Source organism: Columba livia, chromosome 16, assembly GCF_036013475.1.
Source record: "Columba livia isolate bColLiv1 breed racing homer chromosome 16, bColLiv1.pat.W.v2, whole genome shotgun sequence".
Lineage (NCBI taxonomy): Eukaryota > Metazoa > Chordata > Aves > Columbiformes > Columbidae > Columba > Columba livia.
The window spans coordinates 14,227,733-14,248,714 of NC_088617.1; the positions used below are offsets into that span (position 1 = coordinate 14,227,733).

The 20,982-nt window shown below is 46.8% G+C and overlaps 1 protein-coding gene across 5 annotated transcripts in view; it reads left to right on the forward strand.

Annotated features, from left to right (window-relative positions):
* Positions 1-19,305, forward strand: part of CPNE1 (copine 1) — a 42,112-nt gene extending 22,807 nt beyond the window's left edge. For all 5 annotated transcript variants that reach the window (XM_065032660.1, XM_065032662.1, XM_065032661.1 and 2 more), the window contains 15 exons: positions 3,962-4,090; positions 4,795-4,974; positions 5,704-5,778; positions 6,011-6,082; positions 6,729-6,812; positions 7,251-7,340; positions 10,975-11,073; positions 12,727-12,813; positions 12,912-12,971; positions 13,382-13,515; positions 14,139-14,193; positions 14,266-14,317; positions 15,680-15,813; positions 16,801-17,037; positions 18,146-19,305. In XM_065032660.1, coding sequence (XP_064888732.1) covers positions 3,962-4,090; positions 4,795-4,974; positions 5,704-5,778; positions 6,011-6,082; positions 6,729-6,812; positions 7,251-7,340; positions 10,975-11,073; positions 12,727-12,813; positions 12,912-12,971; positions 13,382-13,515; positions 14,139-14,193; positions 14,266-14,317; positions 15,680-15,813; positions 16,801-17,037; positions 18,146-18,262 — 1,605 coding nt within the window. In that variant the 3' untranslated portion in view covers positions 18,263-19,305. The remainder of the gene's footprint in view (positions 1-3,961; positions 4,091-4,794; positions 4,975-5,703; positions 5,779-6,010; positions 6,083-6,728; positions 6,813-7,250; positions 7,341-10,974; positions 11,074-12,726; positions 12,814-12,911; positions 12,972-13,381; positions 13,516-14,138; positions 14,194-14,265; positions 14,318-15,679; positions 15,814-16,800; positions 17,038-18,145) is intronic.
* The last annotated feature ends 1,677 nt before the right edge of the window (positions 19,306-20,982 follow it).

Below are 20,982 nucleotides of genomic sequence, written 5' to 3' on the forward strand. Positions count from 1 at the left end.
ACCTAACATCAGTTGTGGTTTTATGGGCTATTTCTAACAGCACTTACTCAGTACTTGCTTGCATTGCCTTATCTTCTGAACCCCCTGTGCTGGGATGCGCCCAGTGCCTCTGGTTTATGTATTTTTTTAAATAGAGTTTGAATTTCTTACTGTTTTTTGAGTTCCTTTTTACTTGGCAAACTGAATTTCTGCTGCTGGAGTAGTTTTGTGACTTCCAGGCCATGCTGTACCTTATAGTGCCAGTGGCGAGTAAGTTGGAGAGGTTGTTAAATTGTCGTCACTACAAGCTGTTAAGGATCAATCTATAAAATCCTTTCTAAATGGAATATTTTTAAATACCTTTATGGAAAGCAATTCACTTTAGCTGCTGGTTTTGCTTCAGGAATATCCATTGTCTTCTGTAAACCAGAAGTTTCAAATAATAGCCATCAATATTAGTTATCAGCATGGTTGTGAGGAGGGAAAATAAGAAATCAATCAATCTTAGAATTTCTGGAACTGTTGGAAAATAGAAGTTAGATAATAATCTGTCATAGTAAAGATTAATTACTGAAAGTCTAGAAGCTGAAGGGATTTGTGTATGTGAATGGGTATAAGCATGCTGTACAAAAACTCAGTGAAACAACATGACATTTGATTTTGAAATACTGACTTGAAAGCGCAAGCTGAGTAAGATGGGTGTTCTCCGGATGAAACAGCAGGAGGGTGTTGCAGGGTTGTGCGGGTGCTCAGAACACAGAAGGTTAAGAGGAAAGAGAAGGTATCGCAGGGTTCTCGGAGAAGCAGGGTGGGCGGTGTGTTGGTGTGAGGCTGTTTGGTGCCGTTTTTGAAGCATTTGGGCTGGTCGCTGCTCCTGGAGGAGGCACATGGAGCCTTTACAGAGAGATGGAAGTCAACTGATGCATTTCACTTAGGCAATTCAGGTTTTTATAGGAAAAGAGATGCCAATTGCTATAGTAAAATACAGTTTACTGTGGGCTTGTTTAGTCTGGAGAAGAGGAGGCTTAGAGGTGAGCTCATCACTCTCTAGAACTACCTGAAGGGCAGTTCTAGCCAGGTGGGGATTGGTCTCTTCTCCCAGGCATCAGCAATAGGACAAGGGGCCATGGGCTTCAACTCTGCCAGGGGAAATTGAGGCTGGAGATTAGAAAGCAATTCTCTGCAGAGAGAGTGGTCAGGCATTGGAATGGCTGCCCAGGGAGGTGCTGGACTCACCGGCCCTGGAGGTTTTTAAACTGAGAGTGGACATGGCACTTAGTGCCATGATCTAGTCAATGGACTGGAGTTGGACCAAGGGTTGGACTGGATGATCTCTGAGGTCTTTTCCAACCCAGTCCATTCTCTAATTCTGTGATTCTGATTCTGTGAAGAATGAAAGTAAATTCCAGAATTCCTGCTTAGGCAGGAAAAGAGAATATTTGAACCAGTGCTTATCTCATTAAATCCTGTTTTAAAAATAGCTGATAACGGAAGTTGGGGTTAGTTCTCCTAATTGCTGAGGATCTCTATTTACCATTTCATGTGTGTGTTTGACAATTAAAATATATGAAGCTTTCGATCTTTTTAAGCTTTTCAGACGTAGGCAGGTTTCAAGAGGTTTGCACTTCTCCCTCTAACCGGGGCCAGCGGAGTGAGGGTGTTTACGTGGAGCTGAGCGTGTCTGCAGCTGGGACTGGAGTGGACGGTGTGTCTTCACAGACCAGGCTGCTCCCGGCCCTGGCTGCTGAGATACTCACACTAGTCTACAATCAGGATTTTCTGCTGCAATTATTCAAGGGCTGGATTGAAGCTGGAGAACACCGTGCAGTGTATTTGGAAAGCTGTGAAGCGTAAAGAAACTTTGTGTGGGCTCGTCAAGGCTGTCCGTAGGCAGCAGTACATAAACAAGTGCTGGCTGGGGTTCACACTGATGTTTTCAAATGAAACATGATTTTCTTTATCTGAATCTGTTAAGGAGCTATCCCTCTGCTTTCCATATGGGTTCTGCCTCTAGTTGTTAAACCTGCTTTCTGGTTACCCCCATGTTGGTGAGGAGGGTGGCTGGGCTGTCCCCTGCGTCACCTTGTGCCTTGAGGACACAGTGGGAAAGATCCCTTGTGGTTTGTGACTTCCCAGGGCTTCAGCAGCACATCTGGGCTATGTTTCAAGGGAAATCCTGGGCCATGACTAAACCCACAACATTAGGATGAGACAGCCTGCTGGGTGTTAGTGTATTGAAAGAGAAATGCTTAAAACAGAGGAGTATTTTTGTAATTTTGCTGCTGCTGATCTGGAGAAGGGATTCAGATAGCAGATGGGAGGTGGTCAGGTTTGAGGGCTTGTGTCACTTCAGCTCCTGGCTTCATTGTGTGGTTTAACAGTTCCCATCTCAAGATTTTAGCTTTTCCTTGGGGGTGTCTTTGTAACATGGAATAAATACATACAGACTTGTTCTGCGTGCAGCTTGAAACCTGTAGGAACGTTTCCTCCTGCTTGGGGATGCTTTGAGCTTAACTTCACTCCTGATCCTTTGTGCTCTCGTGGGGAGGAAAGGTGGCTCCTGGTTCTGTCTGCTGTTGGTACAGAAACGCCTGTTGCAGTAGAGGAACGCGGAGCAGGGCTGTTGGCGCGGGAGCCAGCGCTGGCTGCGCTGATGTCCCCCGGTGCCCCACAGCCGGGTGCGTTGTCTGTAGAACCGCAGACACGAGGCTGCTCTGCTGGCATGGTATGTGTGGGTAAAGGAAAAACCTGATACCTGGGACTTGCAGTTTGCAGAGGAACATATTTATTCAAGGCAGTGGTTTCTTTGTGTATCTTACTTGGGGTTGAAGGCGACTGCGGTGGAAGATGGATGGCTCTAACTAATAGTTTGAACAGTTGAGCAGCCTACTTCAAACTGGCCTCTTTGAAGATGCCAGTGTTAAAGCAGATCATGATGACGATGACCTTAGTAGAAAGCTGAACGATGATCCTCTTTGCCTAAAGCTTTGCTAATTCTTGCTGAGCGCCGCTTTTGTCCTGCCCCATCACCAGAGCATCCAAGTGCTGTGCGATAGTGTATTAAGTGACGTTGTTGACATCTGTCCAGGGCAGACTGGGCGGTCTAAGGGATTAAATGTTGTCTAACAAAAGCTCATCTTTCCATTGAGATAAATATTTACACCCTGTAACTATGAGAAAGCTGTGTGAATACTTGGATACGAGAAAGAGCAAACAATTATTTCTTTGTTTCCAAACTCTGAAGGAGCTTTTCTGTGAAATATTCACATTTGAAGTATGTGTTAGAGCTCTCAAGCTCTCTTTAATGCTTTGATGCTTGAAGGCTTATCTTCAAAATTAACTTTTGAGAATTCTAGCTGTTCCGTGAATAGCAGTGCCTGCAGTTTGATGTCTAATAAAATCTAGCTATCACCTTGCTACAGGATGGTTAGTTTATTCCGGAGGGGGCAGCACCCCAGGTACCTGGGCTGTGCAGCTCCCAGGGCCGAGCGATAAGGACCGGGGCCGTTCGGCGGATTAAGGCCTGTCCCGGGTGTCGTGTCCCCGGGCACTGACGCGCTGCGAGAGCATCTGCACCGGCGCAGCCTGAGCTGCGGGAAGGGCTGAATCAACAGCTGCCCGGCGGAGCCACAACATGCGCGACAGTTGTTAACAACTGGTTTTCCCGGGGGAGGGACGGGCCCGGGGCTGCGGGGAGCGGGAGCTGCCGTGAGCAGCGGCCAGAGCCCGAGGAAGAGGCAGGAAGGGAAGCGGCGGAGGGAGAGGCGGCGGGGCCGGGCCGGGCCGCGCTCGGTGCCGCTGGCCGGGGGCGCGCAAGGCCGGGCGGGGCGCGCTCCCGCCGCTGTCTCGCGCTGGCCGCGCGCCCCGAGCAGCCCCACCCGGCAGCGGCCGCGCGCGCCGCCGGGAGCACGTGGGGGCGGTCGCCGTCGGTCGGTCGGTCGGTCGGTCGGTCGGTCTGTCTGACGCTGTGCTCTGCCCACAGATGGCCGGGTGCGTGTCCCGCGTGGAACTGTCCGTGTCCTGCCGGAGCCTCCTGGACAGGGACCTGGGCTCCCGCTCCGACCCGCTCTGTGTGCTGCTGCAGGACGCGGGGGGCGGGCAGTGGGCTGAGGTGAGGGCGGGGAATGAGGGGTGGGCAGGGAATGAGGGGAGGGCAGGGAATGAGGTGAGAAGGCTGAGGTGAGGGCAGGGCAATGAGGGGTGGGCAGGGGCATGAGGTAAGGAGAAGGCTGAGGTGAGGGCAGGGGCTGAGGTGAAGGCAGGGGCTGGAGGTGAGGGCAGCGCAGTCCCCGCTGTGCTGTGGGTGCAAACACACTGGCTTTCCCCATTTCCATGGCGCTGGTTTTCGTAGTGAGTGCATGATGTGTTTAATTCAGATTTGCATTCACTGAGCAGTCCCCGATGCCCACACTTCAGCTCTGGAGTTTTACACTGCTTGGTTTCATTAATTGCTCATGTGTTTGCTTAGAGTTGCATCAGGACGTTGGTTTGCCCGTTACGATGTGGCCTGTCCTCTTTACCCTACAGCGCGCAGTCTGGACCACAGCATTGCACCAGCCTTTTTTCCCCTGATTTTCAGAATTTCCCTGTACTGCCATGTTTTGTTGTCCGGTGCAATTCCCTCTCTTGGCGAGCTGCCGGTCAGTCCGGCAGTGCCCTGGGTCCTCCCTGGGCTCCAGGCACAGCCCGGGGTGTGTAGCCCAGCCCGTGCCCCTGTTCAGCCAGCGCAGGGCCTGGGGACGCAGATGAAAAGCTGCCTGGGAGAAAACGTGGTTCTTGCTCATCATCAACAGCTTTGCTTCCGTGTTTGTGCAGCTAGATCGCACGGAGAGGATCAAGAACTGCCAGGACCCTGAATTCTGCAAGAAACTGGTTGTGGATTACTACTTTGAGAAAGTGCAGAAGCTGAAATTCGGCGTGTATGATATCGATAACAAGTCCCTTGACTTAAGTGATGATGACTACCTTGGAGGGATCGAGTGCACGCTGGGACAGGTATGCAAAGGCACGGCTTAAGTGATCTACAAAGCAGCAGCAAATGTTGGGTTTGTTATGAAAAATGGGATGGAAGACTGCTGTATCAAAGGCTTCAACATGCTCAAATCTGAAAACATCTTGTTGAACAGGTTGGTTTGTGTTACTGTTGAACTTAGCTAGAAAATGATGATGTCAATCATGAAGTGGAGGTTAGAGATACACATGGTTTGCAATCAGTTGCTTAACTTTGGAGGCACTTGTGGCAGTGCAGGCGGGCTGGGGCGGGGAGGGCATGGTGCTTGGGGAGCTCCGGTGGAGGTTCCTTTGCACAAAGCAATCACAGGCAGTAAATCTTGGGAAGTCAGGCTGTTTGAGATTCGGTTGCGTTTCCTGAGGAGCGGTTTGTACAGCTGGGTAGGAGAGAAAAAAAGCAGGATTTGTGCTATTAAAGGATGACTTGATAAATAGTCTTTTCTGATTTTTAGTAGCGTTTTGGTTACTTGTGTAGAAAACGACTCTTGTGTCTTGTAAAAACAGGAGGCTGAAGTTTGGAGGCGTTAGTGAGTACTGTTTGGTGGATAGTGAGAGAAGGTAATTTCAGAATTTTCACTGTTCAATTCAGGAGTACAAACTGTGTCACTGTTGGAAATGCATTTAAATCCTTTTAGATCTTTTAGGAGAGTTTGAAAAGTACCTCTTTGCTTTTTGTCTAACTCAATGTTTCTCTTACCTGTCTTTTAACATCAGGTGGTGTCCAGCTCGGTGTTCACCCGACCACTGGAACTGAAGCAGGGAAAGCCAGCAGGAAAGGGCACCATTACAGTAAGTAAAGGTTCTGTGTAGAAAAAAACAGTTTCTTATTCTTCTGTATGTTGTCTGGCACAAAGGAACATTTCTGTGTTTCTGTCAGTATATCTTCAAATGCTGTATGTGTACAGGAAAGATAGATATTGGAACTACAGTTTATTTCACAGACAAAATACAAGCAAAACTCTGTGGGGTTTCTTGTTTAATTTTATTTATTTATTTTATTTTTAAAATTTCCGTGGCGCAGATTTCAGCAGAGGAGATCAAAGATACCAGAGTTGTGTGCTTGGAAATTGAAGCCCAAAACTTGGACAAAAAGGTATTGATTTTTTTTAAAAACTATATTGCGTGCTTCTACGATATTTAGAGTCAATGGTTTTTGGGCAGGAATCTCTGTTTTTGCAGACAGTCAGTTAAGCTAGGCAATCCATGGATGACAGAAGGCTCACTGTGTTTTGTTACTTAAGCGATGTAAACTGGAGATGTAATTTCCTGTTGAAAAGCACAATGTCAAACCAGAAACTCCACCGCCGAGTTGAAGTTTTGGGGGATTGTTTAATCTTTGGAATATTCTGGATTTTTATACAGTTCAATTACATAATTGTGTGCGATGAATATTGTAGCTGTGACCTGAGTTTTTTGTAATGTTATGAAGGAAGAAAAGGTGGAAATTTTGGTATGCTTCCTCAATGTTCTTTAAATCCCAGTCCAGGGGTTTAGTGACCTCACTCCTCAGTCAGCAAAATTATGTGACTTATACTGAGAAAAATGGTCTGAGGAGACCGTCTTGGAGTCAGAGCTGATGAATTCTGATGACTTAGAAAGTGCAGCAGTTTGAAAGAGAAAATAGAAGAAAACAGATTTATAGTTTGAAATATTGTGTAGTGATTAGCCAGCTCTTCTCTCATCTAAGTAAAATATAGGAGGATGGTTACTTCAGTTGCCTTTTTTTTTTGTTTTTGCAGGATTTCTTAGGTAAATCGGATCCGTTTTTGGAGTTTTACAAGCAGAGCAATGCTGGAACGTGGCAGCTGGTGTACAGATCGGAGGTAGGATTTAGTATCTCTACGCTGATGTTTTTCTTGAGTTGATCGGACGTTTTACTCCTCCTGAAACTGGGAGTCCCGCTGCTGCAGCTCTACAATGAAAGTTGTCCTGTGTGCTAAAAAAGGGGTTCTGCTCGTTGGCTTGGCAGGAAACTGTTGATCTGCCGCGTGGTGGCTCAGTGAAGGGTGCAGCCGTGCACCACGTGAGCACAATGGCCGAACTCTCCCCCCTTGAGGTGGTGATGAGTTGTTAGGTTGGCTTGGCTCTAAAATTTAACTTTACCCTGAACTTCAAGCTTCTGTTTCTCAGCGAGCTTTTGCTTGGCTGTCCCTACATGTCGGGATGGGCTGTCTGAGGCTGTTCTTAACCCTCAGGTTATGGATCTTAGTGACTCGCATGTCACATCCCTCATATGACGTTATGCTGTAATTTTTTTTAAGGTGATTAAGAACAACTTAAATCCGTGCTGGAGGAAGTTCAGTGTTCCCTTGCAGACATTCTGTGGTGGAGATTTTAATAAACCTATCAAGGTACAGCTTTCGGAAAGTCTCTTTGTTGTTATAAGTAATCTAATCTTTGATGTTAACTATCACGTTGTCTAGTCATATTTAAATGTTTAGATTGCCTTTCTAGAGCAGTAGCATGGCAGATACGAGATTATATGTCTTATTACGTATGATGTCTGTATTAAAACATTATGAGTTGACAGATTGAGAAGTTGGGAAAAGCAGAAGTGACACTTTCTAATGAATAGTCGTCAGAACAATTATAACTGGTTTTCTCACTACTCTGGCCAAGGTTTCAGGTGTTGTTTTTTTGTTGTGGTGGGATTGTTTTTGGTTTTTAATTGTGGCTCTCTAGCACTGTTTCTAAGTTAACCGAGTAGCTCATATATGTTGGACAAGCTTGAGTGCCTTAGGATGCTGACATGGAGAGGACCGTAATGCATTGTGCAGATTCCTCCGTTCATGAGCCCAGCAGGCTTGTCCCAACTCATTTTCTGTCTTTCCAACTAGAAATGGAGTTTTGAGTCAGAACTGCAATTCCTTGTGGTTTTGCATGTGATGACAAATTCTCTCTGATCTTGGCTTGTGGAGATGGTAGCAGAACAATTGCATCTTGTTAAATACATTTCTACAAAAGAAAATCTGATAGCAAATGAATTTTTTAACTTCTGTTTGAAGCAATGCATAGATAATGTGAAGGCATTTAAATCTATACATAGTTCTATGTCCGTGTAGTCTTTCTCTGCTTATCCAACTCCTAAACACTTTCCATTTGCAGAATTTTCCTGCCTTGTCCTGTCTGTGAAGAAATCTCATGCTGGAAGTTTGATCTGAAAGGTTTAGCAAAACGCATGCATGCCAATATTTTATTTGTGCAGCATGGCAGGGCCAAAGAATTACTGAGGTTATTAACCTGGAAATAGATTTTCACATGTGCTGGGCTTGTTCGTGTGTGGCCACGTTCTAAGTGGTGTTCCTGAGCTTTTACTGTTGGGGAGTCAACAGTCCCGGGTCAGCAGGAATCCTCCTGGTCTAAAAGTGAGCAGCAAGCGTGGAAAGGATGTGGGGAAAAAGAGACTTTGTTGTCAAAACTGGCCCAGGATGGCATGGCTTACACATGCTGTTACATGAGGCTGTGCTTGCTGTAGTCCAAAAAGATTATATTTTGTTTGTTTTTCTTTATTTTTTTCTTTGTTTTAGGTTTGTTTGTTTGTTTGTTTTCCAGAAACTTGCTGTGCTTTGGAATTGACTTTGGAATGACCCGCTTCTTAAAAAGGGTAGATTTTTGCTGTTAGTTCGTTTCAGCCCAAGTTCTTGATGCATGTGCAAATAATCTAACAAGTTTCACAGTGCAGCTGTGAAAAAGGATTACGCTGTTCTTGTATGTACATGTAAGGGACATCAGTGAGCCAGGGGAATCCAGGCTGACAGGCAGCACTAGAGAACAAAATATTGCGTTGGTGTTTCATTTTTCATCTGGTATTTGCTGCTCTGAACCTCTTGTTTGAGGCTTCCGAAAATGTGCATAGGAACAATTATGCGTGAAATAACAGTAGCGAGGGGAGAACTCCCTGTAGTTCAGCACAGTGGAAACAGCTGTTCCGATGCATCCCCTGAACATCAGCTTTCCAGCTGTGTAGGAGCGTTCTGTACTGAATATGTGTGTGAGCATAAATCTCTTGGTCAAATTAATGGTGCTGCCTAATGTTTTGGTGATTCTTTGTTCAGCATGATGTTCTCCTTGTTCTGTGTTAAGAACAGCTCAGATTTGTGACACTACCTAATCTTGACAGTTTTGTTGCAAATAGGGACCAATGTGAGTAGAATCTCTCCCCCGTAGTTATTTAAATGGAGATAGCAAATGTGGAATTTGTGGGTGTTGGTATTGGCACTAAAGCTGCCGATTCGTGCGTTTGATGGCATATACAGAAAAGCACATCCATTCTCTGTGCATTTTGAAAGTTCCTCCTGTAGGTGAAAGGGGCCTTTTATCCTCTGACCGTATTCCGAGGCTTGTCATGAATATTGGATAGTTCATTTGCGAAGACATAATTAATCAGTAAATAAGCACGTGCAGTGTCCTGCAGCATTGCCAGCAGGATGCTGTTTGCAGCAGCATCGCTCTCTGGGCTGCACACAGTGAATCTTGGCCAGTTTTAGAACACCCTTGCAACAAGAGCTTTGTTTTAAGCCGTGTTGTGTTGCAAACTAATGGCAAAACTGGTCCTAAATACAGTTTTATTGGTGTGGCGGGGCGGGAGTGAGCAGGAGGGCAGGGGAGGTGTGTGGGGGCGGCTGCTGCCCGGTTCTCTGCGTGTTGGTGCGAAGGAGAAGCTGCCCTGGGCTGCTGTGCAAGAGCCTCCTGCGTCGGCCTCTCCGGTGTAATCCTGGTGCTTCTAGGTGGTGTTTAAACATCGGAATTGTTGGGAAGAGGCTTTGTGAAGCTCGGGGGGGGCGGGGGAGTTGCTTCTTGGGAGTGTGTGGAAGAGAGGAGTGACAAGGGGTGGGTTGGGAAGGATAAGGCGGAGAAGGGGCACAGTCTTTGGGGTGATCTTGAAGGATCACATGGTGCCTCCTGTTCAGGTGACTGGATTAGGCCATAATCCACCCAGCTTTTTGTCCAGGTTTCTTATTTGTCCCAGTGGCAGATCTCTACTGGACCACAGTAGACCTAGAAGAACCTTGTCTCAAATTTGAATATCGAGCCACCGAATTTAGCATCCTTACTGAGGTGTTACCCGTGGGTTCTTCTTGTCCTTTCATCCTGAGGGAAAGCTGTCACTGTGGTTTGTACGGGGGTGACATCGATTTCTTGGCTACTGAAGGCAGATCTCAGAGAGCTTTTGAATGTGTCCAGTGTGTGAACTTCAGCAGCGGGGAAGCAGCTGTTCACAGACTGTTTCTTGACTGACTGCGTCTGGAATTACTTGCGTTCTGCAGTCGTGTATATTGCACATGTTATAAATGCTCCTCATAGCTGATTTTATGGGGAACTATCAACAATACACATCTTATTGTGTTTGCTCTAAACCATAGTTATTAGCATATTTTTATTTTTAAATGCATTGCTTTTCTGCATTATCTGGTTCTGAAGCTTTCATGCTGATTTAAACATGACTGGTTATGAATTAAGTATTTATAATTTGCTTGGTATAATATGCAGAAAAAGACAGACTTAGTGTGTGTGTAAATTACAGTTTCTTTGTAAATTGATGCTATTGCTGGGTAGAAGAAAACAGTACATTCAGAAAGTGCTTAGAGAGCAAAATTTTAATTGCTTCTTCCCATTATCCCAGTTGCATATCTTGTCATGAAATATCTCGCATTTGTACATGAGGTCTGTGAAATATTGGGGGTGTTTGTGTTTGTTTAAAATCTATTGTATTTAACGTGTGGAAAGGTTTTAATTAAAACTTTCACTGTGTGTGCTTAAATGAGTGAGCAATTGACCATCTCCCTTTTTCTGAGATTCACTCCGGGTGTCCCTCTTCCTATCAGGTTTCAATTAGTGCCACGGATGACACCTCCAGTTGTGATGTGACAGGAGCTCACTCGCACGGCTGCAGCGCTCTCGGAAGCAGGGGATCATGTGGCGAGCAGCTGCTGTTGTCCATAACATGGGACACTTGCCCATTGCTTGTGCTCTCTCCCCTTGCAGGTACAGTGTGCAGATCACGACAGTGACGGGTCGCATGACTTGATAGGCGCTTTTGAAACCAACCTGACTCAGCTGCAGAACGCGGGTGACAGCTCTCCGGTGAGCTTTCTGCACCCCCTGAACTTGGTCCAGAATTCAGTCTTTCACAAACCCTTTTTAATATTGACCTTGGAGATATAGTTCTAGTTGTTGGCTCCAAAAGTGGATTTTTCTGTCTGTAGCTTTGTGTTACTAAGCCAACATCTGGGGAGAATAAAACTTGGTGTGGGAATCATAGAATCACAGAATAGTTTGGGTTGAAGGGACAGCTCCCCCAGTGCCCCCCCTGCCATGGGCAGGGACATCTGCACCAGCTCAGGTTGCTCAGAGCCCCGTCCAGCCTGGCCTGGGATGTCTCCAGGGATGGTTCATCACCACCTCTCTGGCCAACCTGGGCCAGGCTCTCACCACCCTCACGGACAACAATTTCTTTCTTATATCTATTCTAAATCTCCCCTCCTTTAGTTTAAAACCGTCACCTTCTGTTCTGTTGCAACAGGCCCTGTAAAAATCTGTCCTCATCTTTCTTATCAGCCGCCTTTAAGTCTGGAAAGCCTGCAATAAGGTCTCCTCGAAGCTTCTCTTCTCCAGCTGCACACCCCAGCTCTCCCAGCCTGTCCCCCAGCAGAGCTGTTCCAGCCCCAGATCATTCCTGTGGCTCCTCTGGCCCCTCTGCAGCAGGTCCATGTGTGTCCTGTGCTGAGGACCCAGAGCTGGACCAGCACTGCAGGGGGAGTTTCAGCAGAGCAGAATTACACTGCTCTGTTTTCCTTGGGTGCTGTTACCATTCCTATTCCTGAAGACATCTGTTGGCTGCTGCCCACCAGTCGCTTTTCCCAGCAGTTCAGCTTGCTGGTACCTCTGCTGAGTCAAGTGAAAAGAAAAGGGCTTGTTCACACTTTAACAGATGAGTTCAGAGGTTGGCTTGTCTCAGGTAATGTTTGTGCTCGGGCACTCTGGTCACCTTTTGAGCTAATGGAGAGCAGCGGTGCTTCCAAGGGGGACTCTTCTTACCTTGTCTTGGGCATCCAGTTTAGATTAAGTTGAATCATTTGCTGGTGGTGCTGGTTTCTCTCTGTTGTCTGCAGAGAAAACCTGAACTCTCGTTCTGGTGGAGATGTCTCATCTGAGACAGAATCCACAGACAGGACGTAGCCTATGACTGCTTCCAGTCGCCAGTCAGCTTGATATAGTTGTTGTGATCCTAAAGCTGGTGTAAGATTCTTGCCTTTTTCCATGGCCCATGTGAAATCAGAACCAGTGTGAGTGAAACTAAACATTAAACAGTGCAGTTGGGAACCTGCAACCTTTTTTGGCTTCCCCCGCCCTGAGAATTTGCCTACTTGTCTTCTCTTGCATTCCCTTCCCTTAATCAAAAAGAACCCAGTTATATAAAGAGAAATACTCTAATTTGTGATCTCTTTTTCCCTCTGATAAATGGCACTGTTCCATGATTGCACGCAGAATACCAGTTATATTGTGAAGGAGAGAGACTTTTCTGAGGTCTTCAGTGCTCGTAGCAAAAACATCCTGTTTAACTTGTCAGATAGTCCAGGTGGTTGCAAACCTTTTTAAAATGAAGTTTCAGAATTCTGCCAGATATTTGGATCTCTCTGAAGTTGTGTGGTGTCTGACACTGTCTATTTGAATAATTTTCCCTGCTGTAAATGCAGATGTTCTGGATCTTGCTTCTTGCATGCTTGCTTTCTGTAGGTGGAATTTGAATGCATTCATCCTGAGAAAAAGCAGAAGAAAAAGAGCTACAAAAACTCTGGCATTATCAGGATAAAATCCTGCAAGGTAGGAAGATTTTTGTTGGTTTCTGGCTTTTTAAATTTTCTGATCGTAATGAAAACTGTTCTTGTGGGGACAACGTGTAATAGTGTCTGTTCCTCTAGATCGAGACAGAGTATTCATTTCTGGACTACGTCATGGGAGGCTGCCAGATTAACTTTACGGTGAGTTTTTTCCCCACGGCATGTTTTGGTAGATGACAGGACTAGAGCAATGAAGTTGTGATGAGTACTTTAATTTGCAGTGTGAACGACAGCGAATGCAATGTGAATTTGCAGTGATGAAGACTGCAAAAAAACAAATGATACTGTATTTTTACTGCTTGTGGTCAAGTAGTGATTTTAACAGAACTAGGGTTTCTTAGCTTTGGAGAAGTCAATCAGTGGGAAGGATTGCTTCTTAAACACTCGTGTACCCTGGTGGGAGAAGATGCACTGGCTTGTTCCCGTATCCGGCTGCATGTGTGCCTGGAGGAGGGGGCTGTGTGGGCCTGATCTGGATTCTGTTTCTGATTAGTTCTCGTTTCCTTATGGTGACGCACCAGTGACTTGCTGTTGCCCTCTCGACTGATTAGGTGGGGGTAGACTTCACTGGCTCCAACGGAGATCCCAGGTCACCAGATTCTCTTCACTACATCAGCCCCGATGGGATAAATGAGTACCTGATTGCCATCTGGAGTGTGGGAAGTGTAGTCCAGGATTATGACACGTATGTAATGATCTTAACAGATCTAACAGCCGCATCAAATGAGTCACAGCATGTAGTGTCAGTGATCACGGCTGACAGCTTGTTCCATAGCTGAGTGTTTGAGTGACTGAGGTGCTGCCTTTCCTTGGCACATCCCCTCAGCATTCCTGCTTCAGCTGCTGCTAAGGAGGGCAACAGCAGCCCTTTGTAATTTGGCAGATTTGTTTGTTTTATCCCTCCAGCTCTACTCTTTTATGGCCCTGGGTTACATTGTGATGCTGCTTTAGGTGGTCACTAATCCCTTGTTGCTGATGGTGCATTTCAAACATGAACGTTTGATGCAATGGGAGCATGTTTGCGGTGTCCTTTAGCCAGGCCATGGTTGGGTTGGCTTTTCTCTTGCTGCTTTGAAATCTCCTGAGCGTACTTTGGAGTGTTGCACTAAAAGAAATTCTGAATCTGTCGGGTCTAAGCTTCAAAACCCTTGGAAAACTGGTGACTGGCCATGAGGAGCTGGATGGCATACCCGTGCCTTGTGGCAAGAATTGAACCTTGGCTCCAGCTGCTTTTTGGCCATAAAACAGAATAGTGAGTTATTAAAGTATTGCTCTTTCTCACTTCTTGTTGTTGCCCTTTCTCTCCAGGGACAAGCTGTTTCCTGCATTCGGCTTTGGAGCTCAGGTTCCTCCTAACTGGCAGGTAGGGCCCTCACAGCGCCGGGCAGTCAGTGTCCACATCTGCGTTCCCTGACTGTGATATCCCCTTTCCCAGGTATCTCATGAGTTTGCTTTGAACTTCAACCCCAGCAACCCTTACTGTCAAGGTGAGGACACCTCTTAATGAATGTTTCACCGAGAGGGACAGATGTTTGAAGTGATATATTTGTCTCATGACTGGTGGAAAACAGATGCAGCACCAAGACTTGCAGCGAACTAGGTCTGCTCTCACCTGGATGCTGAGGAGAGTGGATGTGTGATGGCGTGGTCTGCGTAAGCTCCAGTGAAGGGGTCTAGATTTAATTTGATTGTTAGTCTATGCTGAAATTCTTGTTCCTGCAACTTGATTACTTCTGGTATGTTCTAGGTCCGCAATGTGTCTGTGCTGGTTGTGCTTCCAGAGCGAGCAGCTGCTAAGGCTGTCAGAAGCCAGGGACACTCAGTCCATCAGCAGTGTGTCTGTGTTTGAAGGCTGTCTTCTAAAGGGTTGTCTTCAACGCTTATTTTCTGTATAGCCACCTTCTTTAGTGGAGGTTGTCTCAGTTGCTTTTAATGGCTGCTCTCTGAGAAAGATTGTGATGTTTTAGGACTAAGAACTCTCTCAGCATGCCGTGACACTGAATTGTTCTTGAACAAGCATTTTAATCTCAGTTCTGTTTTTCTCTCTGGTCTAAGACCAACAAAGTATGGAATCTGAGATGCAGTGTTAAAATCCAAGCATTCCTCTGTCACCTCAGCATTGCCTGTTTCGTTGGGATCTCTCTCTTCACGCTGTAAGGGATCCTGTGCGGTAGTTTTGAGAGTTACTGCACTAAAAGCTGCGTGATGGACAATGCAAGTAGCAGCGGCAAATGAAGCTACGTTGATACAGGCCAGGAATAGGCCAATTTCCATTAATTCAAAGACTAATATGTACCATTTAAATATCAGACTTTTAAAAATATTTTGTTTAACCTGAGAAAAGCTTATTGTGTAGGAAAATCCTTAGGGATTGCTATTTCTGTTACAAAAATGTTGAATACTGAATCAGAGATCATTGTCTAACTTTCATGCAAGGAAAAGTTGCTGTTCCAGAGAGTTTCTGACTTTGTTGTCTAATTAGACTGTAAGCAATTAAGCAAGACAAATTGGATAACAAGGTAAACATATGCCTCAGCAGACCTTCACTGGATAGTTTTTCCTGCAGCTTCCATGAGCTTTATGATATTAGAAGCACAAAGCCTAATGTGAGGAATGTAGAATGGAGGAGAAATCTGCAAATCCCTTCTCTGCAGATGACCACTGGTTTCTGCCCTGTGCTTTGCATATTTGCTGTTATCCTGCTGCTTATTTGTCCTTTAGGAGTTCACAGCTGTGTGAAAGTTGCTGTACTATTAGTTACTTTTGCTGTACTGTTTAGTAATGCGTATGCAATAATTACAGGAGAAGTTGTGGGGCTCTCATGGCAGCTCGCCTTCCTTGTGTTCCAGGGATCCAAGGCATAGTGGACGCCTATCGCCAGATCCTTCCACAGATCCGACTCTATGGGCCAACCAATTTCTCCCCGATTATAAACCACGTGGCAAGGTTTGCAGCGCACTCAGCACAGCAGGGAACTGCTTCAGTGAGTGCATGTCCTTTCCTGGGGATCTGTGTTGGGTTGGTGTTTCTGTTTTCATGTTCATGATGGGATAGAATGGGATGGTAAAGTGCTGTTGTGTTCCTTCCTTAGGATCCCAAGTTTAGTCTTCTCTTCCCAGCCTCCAGAGAGGCTGTTGGTGCTCTCTTGGTACAGACTGACATGAGCCTCTACTTGGTAGACATTGACATTAGTTTCCATTGCTCAAGTGATATTATTTATCTTTTCACGGTTTGCTGGTGTTGTACTTACTGTTGAAGTACACAGGGGTGCTGCGTTGGCTTTCAGAGCAGTTGCACTCTGTCAGCGGTTGCCTTGCTCTGACCGCTCTGGCCAAGCTCCACCACCTGCAGGGAATGCGGACGGCGTACAGGGGTCCTAGAGATTTTATTCCAAACGATCTTGCTCTCGAGAATGTAAACAGCCGGCCTTCAAGGAAAACATCAGTGGGCTCAACAGTCTGTCGTGCCATGGTGGCACGCAGAATCGCGGTACCTGGCGGGCCAGGTGAACAAAGTAGTCGGAGAACTCTTCAGTCATAGAATCAGAATCGTTTTGGTTGGAAGAGACCCTCAAGATCATGTCCAACCATAACCTAACCTAACTCTAGCACTAACCCATGTCCCTAAGAACCGTGTCTAAACGCCTTTTAAACCCCTCCAGGGATGGTGACTCCACCACTGCCCTGGGCAGCCTGTTCAATGCCTGACAACCCATTCCATTATGAATTTTTTCCTAATATCCAATCTAAACCTTCCCTGGTGCAACTTGAGGCTGTTTCCTGCTGTCCTGTCACTTGCTACTTGGGAGAAGAGACCAACCCCCTCCATGCTCCAAGCTCCTTTCAGGCAGTTCAGAGACCAGAAGGTCTCCCCTCAGATTTCTTAGAGGAACAAAATGGTTCCATCTGCCTTCGGTTATGTGAGCTTTGCTGTTGAACTCCCTAACTGGGTGTTTTCTAATGTTTTTCAGCAATATTTTATCTTGCTGATCATCACCGATGGAGAGATCACTGACCTGGACCAAACCAGGCAAGCGATTGTTAACGCCTCTAAGCTGCCCATGTCCATCATCATTGTTGGAGTCGGTGAAGCTGATTTCAAAGCGATGGAGTTCCTGGACGGAGACAACGGTGTGCTGAGGTCCCCGGCAGGAGAGCCAGCTGCACGAGACATTGTCCAATTCGTGCCTTTCCGACAGTTCAAAAATGTGAGTTGTCTTTAACTTGAGAGGGGTCCTGGTGCCAGTATATATGCAGTTATTACGTCTAAAAAATGAGCATGGCAAGGTGGCGTGCTCAAAGTGCTGTCCAAGCTGCTTCTTCCCAGAGAGAGCTGAGGTGTTTGCTTCTGTGTTTGAAGCTGTGTGCCTTCTCGCAGCTCTTGCAGCTTCTCTTACAGAGCTCTCCTTGTGTCATTGATGTAATGTACTGTTTCATGGCTATTGCAGAGTTAAATGAGATGTTTCCCAGATTCAAACATTTAGGCACGGACCTGAGCTCAGTCTGTTGTTGAGTCCCATGAGTGGTTTCAGCTGAGCTAAGTCTTCCCTGCTGTTGAAAGCAGTCCTGTCGTTGCCCTGCTCATCCTGACTCCCACTGTTGGCACAAGCGTTCATGCACGTTGCACAGTGAATTGGGTTGATGAGTGGAGTCAAATGAAAAGAGAAATTGCTTGTGGCTGGGGCAGTTTCTCACCCAGACCAGGGCCATACAGTTTGGAGAAGAGGAGACTGAGGGGTGACCTTATTAATGCTTATAAATATATAAAGGAGGAGTGTCAGGAGGATGGAGCCAGGCTCTTCTCGGTGACAACCAGTGACAGGACAAGGGGCAATGGGTGCAAACTGGAACACAAGAGGTTCCACTGAAATATGAGAAGAAACTTCTAGATGGTGAGGGTGCCAGAGCCTGGGAGAGGCTGCCCAGGGGGGTTGTGGAGTCTCCTTCTGTGTAGACATTCCAACCCGCCTGGACACCTTCCTGTGTAACCTCATCTGGGTGTTCCTGCTCCATGGGGGGATTGCACTGGATGAGCTTTCCAGGTCCCTTCCAGTCCCTGACATTCTGTCATTCTGTGGTGCAGAGGCTGTGCGGGCCTGGGCTTTAGGTGGGAGCAGCGCAGGGGTGGGAATGAGTGCTTTTCATCAGCAGCGCTTGCTGAGCCTGATGGGAAGTGCTCCTAGAACTGCAGCAAGGAACTCTTGAAACAGGGCAAGTGGGGGACCACACTCTGAAATCTGCAGGAGAGTTTGTCACCGGGCTGATAAACCCTTTCTCTGCAGCATTTCTGATTTATTCTCCCCATTCTCCTTGCAGGCTCCTCGGGAAGCTCTTTCCCAGATGGTTCTGGCTGAAGTGCCCAAGCAGCTGGTGTCATACTACAAGTGGCAGGGATGGGCACCAGTGAAACCGCCAGAAATAAAGAAGTTGTAGACTGCAGCCTGCCCCGACCACCTGTATCGCTGGGGTGAAGGGAGCTAGCTGCACCCACACTCTCCTTGCACTCTTGGGGTGCTCAGCGCCTCAAGATTGTACCAGTCACACTAACTCACTTACCTGCTTGTGCTCTGTATCTCTGATCTTTCGTGTTTCCTATTGGAAGAACTGTAAATACAGAAAAAACACAACCGCTGGCAGCTTTTGTCACAGAAAACCTTGTTGGGTTTCCACCGTGCGCTGTTGACACATCACACCACGCGTCACTGCTTGACACAGCCCGGCCGTGCTGGGTGTCGGGGTGAGCACGAGCACCGAGCTGCTCCCGCCGCGCTGCTGCAGCCTGAGTTTGGTAGAAGCAGCACTGCAGTCCTGTTTCTGTAATTAGACTTATCATGTCTTCCTCCATAGGTGTTTCTCCTTCTATCCAGCTGCCTTGGAAATGGGGACCCCTCTGTACTGGTTGGTACCAAAGTCTGTTGCTTGGATGCCTGAGGTAGTTCCTGTTGTGCCTTCATGAAGTGCCAGTATATTTTTATACGTAGAGGTTTATTTTTAAATTTCAGTGACCATTCTGTGCGATCTTTTTTTTTAATCACATTATCAAAAATTGCTTCTGTGATGGCCTTTTGCTTGGAGCCACTGTTACAGTTTAAGAACACTGCACTTTGCTCATTATTGGTGTGATTAACGAGGATTAGCCATTAATTAATCAGGGGGGTGGGATTAATGAGTCACATTAATGTGACTTTAAAAATCCAGCAACTGGAAACACTGAAAAAAAGATGCTCTGAGTGATTTCTTTGCATCGCAGAAGTTACAAACTGAAGAAGTAACTGTCTGTGGAGCTCCGTGTCCTCGGAAGTGTGAGGTGTGTGTTACCTGGCCTGAGGACTGTGGAACGTAAGAGCAAAGCACGAATCGTTTTGAGAGACAGGAGTTGATGGTTCACTTCAAAATAGAGATTAAGAAACTTGGGTGTGTCATTGCACTACAAGTGGTCATCGCTTTCAGTTTCATAAATAAATAATCTGCTTTTACTTAACGTGTCTGGACTCATTTTCTGTCTGAGTTTTTCCTTTGGTTTACCAGCACTGTAGATGGTTTGTAGAAACAGAGGTTTATAGGAAGCCTTTGCCATAGTACTGGCCTGAGTTAGCGTGGGCTGAGTGCGATCAGCTGCAAAAGCAAAGCAAGTTGTCCGTCCTTAGTTTTGTCACCTGTTAATCACTAGAGACTGCTGAATGTGTATCCTGCAGTAAGACAAGCTGTTTCTTTCCTGTGAAATTATGAAATAACTTGTCTGTTGTACCAGGTAAACGAGGAAATTGTGAGAGTAGGAAGGAGCCCGCTCTGATGATTCAGGCTATGAAAACGGCAGGTGACAAACCCGTGTGAAAGCAGAACCTGGGTTTGAATCCTCATCCTCAACTAGACTGGTCGTTCCAGACGGTACCTGCCGCCAAACTGGCAAAGGTGAATGTGTGCTGGTTTTTTTATTCCCACCTAGCTTTGCCCATGCTGTGTTCTCCCAGCTCCACAGGCAGCAGAGCTGCTCCGAGGCAGCTTCCTCGAGAGAAAGCCCAACTGCCTCTCCTGAAACGCTCCAGCATCCAGCCTGCAGCTCCCAGTTTGCACCGAACTTAGATCCTGGAAGGAAACCAAGCAGCCTCTCTTCTTGAGTGGCTGCCTAAACTGAGATGTGTTAAAAGCGTGGAAGAGAGGGAGGAAAACTGCTAAGTGTTCTCTGAGAAACTGCAGCGTGGTTGAGAGCGTCCTCTACTCTTATGTTCAGCTGCTTACAACCCATGGGCAGAGCTCTCCTTCCCTTCTATGTGTAGAAGCAAACCTACGGTTGGTTTTTGTGTACGTTTGTGTATCTTTTTTAAATTTTTCTTTTAAATGAAGTGTCCTTTAAAGGGTGTGTGCTGCAGCAGTTCTGGAGGCTCACCAGTCCCTTGTTTGGACGAGGTACCGGTGGCAGTGTGTAGTGCTTGGCTTCAGTGAATGGTTTCTTTGACAAGATGTCAGAAGCACACGGGGACTTTGCTTTGCTCCAGCCTTGAGGGCCAGAAGATGAGCTCTGAGACAGCAGAATGCACAGTAGGAAGTTCATTTCACCTCTTTTTTTGAACTGCTAGTTCTACTCCAGGAGGAGAGTGAATCTTCCGTCTCTGCCCTGACTCTGAGGAGTGGGGTCTGTTGTGCAGCCAGCCGAGGTGTCACCAGGTGCTGGTCCTGCTGATGGCAGGAGAGACCTTCCCTGTGTTGGGCAGGAAGAGGCAGGTCTGAGGGAGATGCTGTTTACCCGCAGGTAAGGGTCTGAAATGTGAATGAGCAAAGGGACACAAGTCCCGTGGTTGTCAGTGGAGCGGAGCGAGAGCTGCATGGGTGTGGGCCCAGGTGAAAAGCCGTGGGAGGGTCAAGCTTGGAAGCTGCTGAACCAGGACAGCAGAGTTTTGTCCATTTTCTCTCATTCTTGAGTCTCCTGGGGCTCCTGGTTTTAGAGGCAGTGAAGACGGTGGCTGGGCGTTTGTGAGAGGCTGGCAGGTGTGTCCTGCCTTCTGCTGCCCTGGGTGTAGCTGGAATGCACATTCACAGGATGCTTGTTGCGTGAGGTAGACGAGAGGTCGGGTTTGAGCTCAGCTTTCCTTCCTCTGGAGAACGTGTCGTGCCGGGTCACTCGCGTTGTCTCCCCAGCAAGCACAGGGACACCC